At 38.3% G+C, this 4,712-nt stretch overlaps 1 protein-coding gene across 1 annotated transcript in view; it reads right to left on the bottom strand.

Moving 5' to 3' along the window:
• Positions 1-310: 310 nt before the first annotated feature.
• CDH8 (cadherin 8, type 2) overlaps positions 311-4,712 on the bottom strand; it is a 451,012-nt gene continuing 446,610 nt past the window's right edge. Inside the window, exons 11-12 of the mRNA XM_006878719.1 lie at positions 4,049-4,300; positions 311-2,464 (exon numbers count right to left, since the gene is read on the bottom strand). Coding sequence (XP_006878781.1) covers positions 1,971-2,464; positions 4,049-4,300 — 746 coding nt within the window. The 3' untranslated portion in view covers positions 311-1,970. The remainder of the gene's footprint in view (positions 2,465-4,048; positions 4,301-4,712) is intronic.

Genomic DNA, 4,712 nt, shown 5'->3' with positions numbered 1-4,712 from the left:
CAGGAAGGTAGTAGACTAGATTATCATCCCCTTACCAAGAACATTTTAAAAATGATTGCCATTGATTTTGAACATTAGAGAATATGGATTTTACAGTCTTAAAAAAAAGATACCTGGTGTTGGATCATGAAGCAGAAGACATTTCTGTTCTTTGAGTCTTAATCAGAAATACACATAGAGAGGGAATGATCCTTGGAATGACTTACTTGAACATTCTAGAATCCTGGCCAATAATGACTCTTTGTTAATCAGTCTTAATCTGATTAGGTTCATAATTTTTTTTTAAAAAAAAACCATGATGACAACAAAGGTATTTATAAAAATATATTTCACAAAGTAGGAAACAATACAGGAGTTTCTCTGAATACAATACATGGAGTAAAGAAACAATATTGCATTAAAGCAAAGTAGAAAATTAAAATGATCTGCATGTAATACTTGAGTTTTATCATACATTTTCTACTCCTAAAATGGCAGGTTTGCATTACAAATTGGATATGCTCACATCTTCTAGTGCCGGGTTCTTTTGAAGTCTAAGACGTTCTGTGCATCACCATGAGGGTCAGGGATAGAAATGCTAGAAAACATAAGCAGTCAAATTATATACATATCAGTTCCTGCTCTAATACAGTGGGGTAACTTGAAGCCTATTCATTGGGCGGGGTGTCATTAGAGGGTCTCTAAAAGTCTAGAGTTTAAATAGTCACATGAACCAATATACCTTCAGATGTTTGTGCTTGTAGTAAAAAAACACCAATACTAGAATTATGAACAAAATAGAAAACAGTCCAAAATTTTCTCTGGGAAAATGTTGTTCCTGCCATTACCAGTCACAATAACACTTCTACTCTAAAGAAATTGTTACTTCTCCTTTTTATTTTTTTATTATATTGCCTGCCATACTCATCTCATCAAAATGTACATGTATTAAACATTCATTTTTGTGTGTATATATATATATGTATATATATAAAACAATCTAAAGTATTAATGGATATAATTTAGGTTTTATATTCTTCCCCATATAGTCCCTTAGTCTATAGATTATCAACCTTAATAAATAAAAGCATTAATGGACATCGATAAAATATTTATTTGTTTAAACAAATAAATCCACGCGCTAGCAATAAAACCTTCTCTCTCTGATATAGTCCACTGTGCAGCACAGCTTCTCTTTGTGTCCTTTTGGGAGGAGATGAAGTGGAGGGAACGAGTAATCCTGCTTCTAGAAAACCAGCCTGTGTGAATGGGATTTCTCTCCTCCCACCGCTGTGTGGGCAGTCCCCACCCGGGAATGGATTACGGACATGTGAATATTTTAAGGCTCGACACAATATTTAAAGATGCTCTTCAGTCTCTGGTGAGTGGGGCCAACAATTATGTACAATGTGTGGTCACTGTACCGTATAAGCTAGGAGGCCTCCCAAAACTCCAGAAAAGTCATAACGTACAGCAGACCAAGTATTGCTTTAATGTTTGTGGCGGGATCCTTGTTGGAGGAGGGGGAATAAAAACCACTTGCATTTAAAAAAAAAAATCCTTGCAGAAGACACATATCAGCAGCAAATTCCTTGTAGGTCCTTTTTTTTTTTCTTTCCATTTTTCTAAGAAAGCACCTTTTTATTTTATTTTTCCTCTTTTTCTCCCCCCGCCAACCATTTCTCTAAGGAGCAGCCGGGATCCCAATCTTTGTCTATGGTGGTTAAGTAAATATCAAATATCCAAAGACTTCTAGACACTCCACGTACTTTAATTTACACTCCACAAGATTTATAACCTCCTAACATAAACTTGTAATTTTTATTTTTTTTCTTATTTTTTTGGTTCAACATTAAAATGTAGTTGAGTTTATAGATGATTGGTGCTAAACTTGCCTCTAAAACAAATAGCCACATTGGTTGCATCTAAGGGAGGGTGACCCTAGAATATTACAGAATGCTCAGTTCCTCTGATTTCCTTCTCATCCACTGTCAAGTTTCTTTGTCACTTTCACCAACAGAGTAGAGTTCACCCAGTCTCTTAAAACGGGGACCCCAGTCACTGAGGTAGTCAAAATTCTGGTCTGAGTCTGACGTAGTAGACTCCAGGGAGCTGAGGGAGCCAGCCACTGACCCCCGGCCTTCATAGCCGTAAATCTGAATGGAGTCATATGGCGGGGCCGTGGGGTCATTATCGGCCTCATGTAGCCGCACATTAATAAATTCATCGACATCTACACCATTTGGAACTGGAGCAAGTCCTTGCCTTGGCATGAACTGTAGATCTGGCTTAATATCCTTCCGAGGCAAGAATCCATTAATTCCATCTGGATTCTGCAAAGTTGCAATGTCAAACGCCTCGGTGTCCTCCTCGCCTCCGCCTTCATCATCGTAGCGAATGATGTTTTCCCGCACGTCTTCGTCATCTTTGATAATCAATGGCTCATTTTTATGCCGTCGCAGAGTTACAAACAGCACCACGATGACTGTGGAGAAAAAAAGAAAAAAATATATAAAGAAATGGTTAGTCAAACAAGCATACAATTCCTCAAGCAGCACACCCTACGTATTGAGAGCCAGGGGGACGTTTTTAAAAACTTAGCCACATAAAGCTTTAGTAACATTTACTAGAGAACTTCATGAAATACACGTCTGAAGGATGAGCATTGGCTTGTGAATGAATAAGCTTCCAGATTGGAAGGTGGTTCTGCTTAGTAAATGTTGAGGGAGCAGGATTAAAAGAATAAATTTGCATTCCTTCCTGATGCAAGGTGCATTCAACACGGAATGCGTCTTGGACTGAATGGCACAGAATGGAGAAAAGATAAAACCACACACACATACAATCACCCAGCACCAAGGAGTCTAACTGGGATTCAACAGGGATTCTTATTGGAGCCAAGCCACTTAATATTTATTCTTCTGCTTTCGAGTCCCTCATCTATAATGACAAAGGAACAGGCAGTCAAGTCTAGTGGACTTGATGCTTTAACAATTCAAACCTCTCTTCAATCAAATAATGTTCACAGAAGAAATGACATATCAATACAAATGTCAGAGCTCCACGAGGAACTTGTATTTTCAGGACGTCTGGGACTTTGCTATCTGGAAAGCTTGGGAAGGGGGGGAGGGGGAAGACATAGCAATTAGTCAGATGAATGAAATCAAACTTAGGACAAGTTAGATCAAATATCACAGCAAAATGATGTGCTAATTCAGTGTATTGAAGAGGAGGATTTAGGTAATTTGGAAGGCAGTAACGGAGGCCGCATTTACTGAGGTACTATATTCCTTAAAGACAACAGCAGATATCATTTTATATAGTTACTCTGATGGAGCTTATTTTGATAATTTTATTTTTAATAGAAAGGTTATACAAGTCTTTCCTGGGACGACAAACTTCATTTTGCTCTGATGTTAGTATCCAGAACAAAAAAAAAAAAAAAAAGAGAGAGAGAGAGAGAAAAACATAATGTAATTTTGAAAGGTCATTTATTTATTTCTCTTTGTATGTTTGTTTTCTTCCTAATCTTTCTAAAGTACTGTGATCTGATGGACTTATTAAGCTAATGCCTAAAATAAAGAGTATTGTGGACCTATAAAGGTCCCCTAGCCTACATGCTTCTGGAAACTCTAAGAACTTTGATAAAATGTTTATGGTTGTAGAGGGGCTTCAGGTCCTATGTTCACAGGGTCACTGAGTTGTGCTGGACTTGAAGGCAATCAACAACAACATCCTAGTAAACAGGACCACTTCAGAAGATATGGAGATCACTGATGCTACTGTGACCACATAGAGACTCATCCCAACTTCTACTTTCCATGGGCTTTGTATATCTCTTCTCTAGTGGTAGGACTCAAAAGGTAATGAAACGTCTCCTCCAATTGGACCTCTATTACCTCTATCTTATTTATATTCGTCTCTCCCGGATGATTCCAAACCTTAGAGTATTGCAAAACTTCCTCCCCCCCCCCCTCAAGAACTCTAGCATTGGGCTGGGTTAAGGTTCTTTACAGTCATTTATGAACCAGAAAAATGGTGACCATTAGGCTGTGAGGGAAATACGTACCTAGCAGCAAAATGATGCATGCTAATATGGCAATTAAGGCTCCCATACTGAGTCCAATGGGAAGGACATAAGCTTCAACATTACAAGACTGGACAACACCTTCATTGCTACAACCACAGACCCGGATGGTCAGGGTGCTGGTGCTACTCAGCGGAGGGTTCCCACTGTCACTGATTATGATTGGCAAAAGATAGACTTCTTGCTTCTGGCGGTTGAATCCATTATGCTTTGCCAAAATGCTGAGGGAATTATCTGGAAAAAGTGAAAATTACAATGATTTGCATCATCAAAAAAAAAAAAAAAAGGGCTGCCCAAACAACACTTGTTTTTCTAGTTCATAAATCCTCTGCAAACCTCAAAACAATCCCAATTCCACTGGCCCCCTCAGGCTTGCTGCTTCTTTTCCAAGTGATCCAATTCGAATGGACCAAGATATCGAGACCCTAACACATTGCATGACTGGGGTGCAGGGGTGAAATGCATGGAGGTACGCCATCCCTTCAGAATTGCAACAAATTCTTTCTCATAGAAATCATTGCCAATGTCTCTTAAGGAGACACACTTTATCCTGAGTATCCATAAATATATTGCATTCTCTCTGTTAACATATTATGCAAAGTTGATTGAATAAGATTTTGCCATATTCTTTTTTTAAATTTTATTT

The sequence above is a fragment of the Elephantulus edwardii genome, unplaced genomic scaffold (genome assembly GCF_000299155.1).
Source record: "Elephantulus edwardii isolate Elephantulus edwardi_28Jun2011 unplaced genomic scaffold, EleEdw1.0 scaffold00001, whole genome shotgun sequence".
In the NCBI taxonomy this organism is placed as follows: Eukaryota; Metazoa; Chordata; class Mammalia; order Macroscelidea; family Macroscelididae; genus Elephantulus; species Elephantulus edwardii.
Note: the sequence above shows the minus strand (reverse complement) of the source record. Positions and strands in the feature narration are given on the sequence as shown.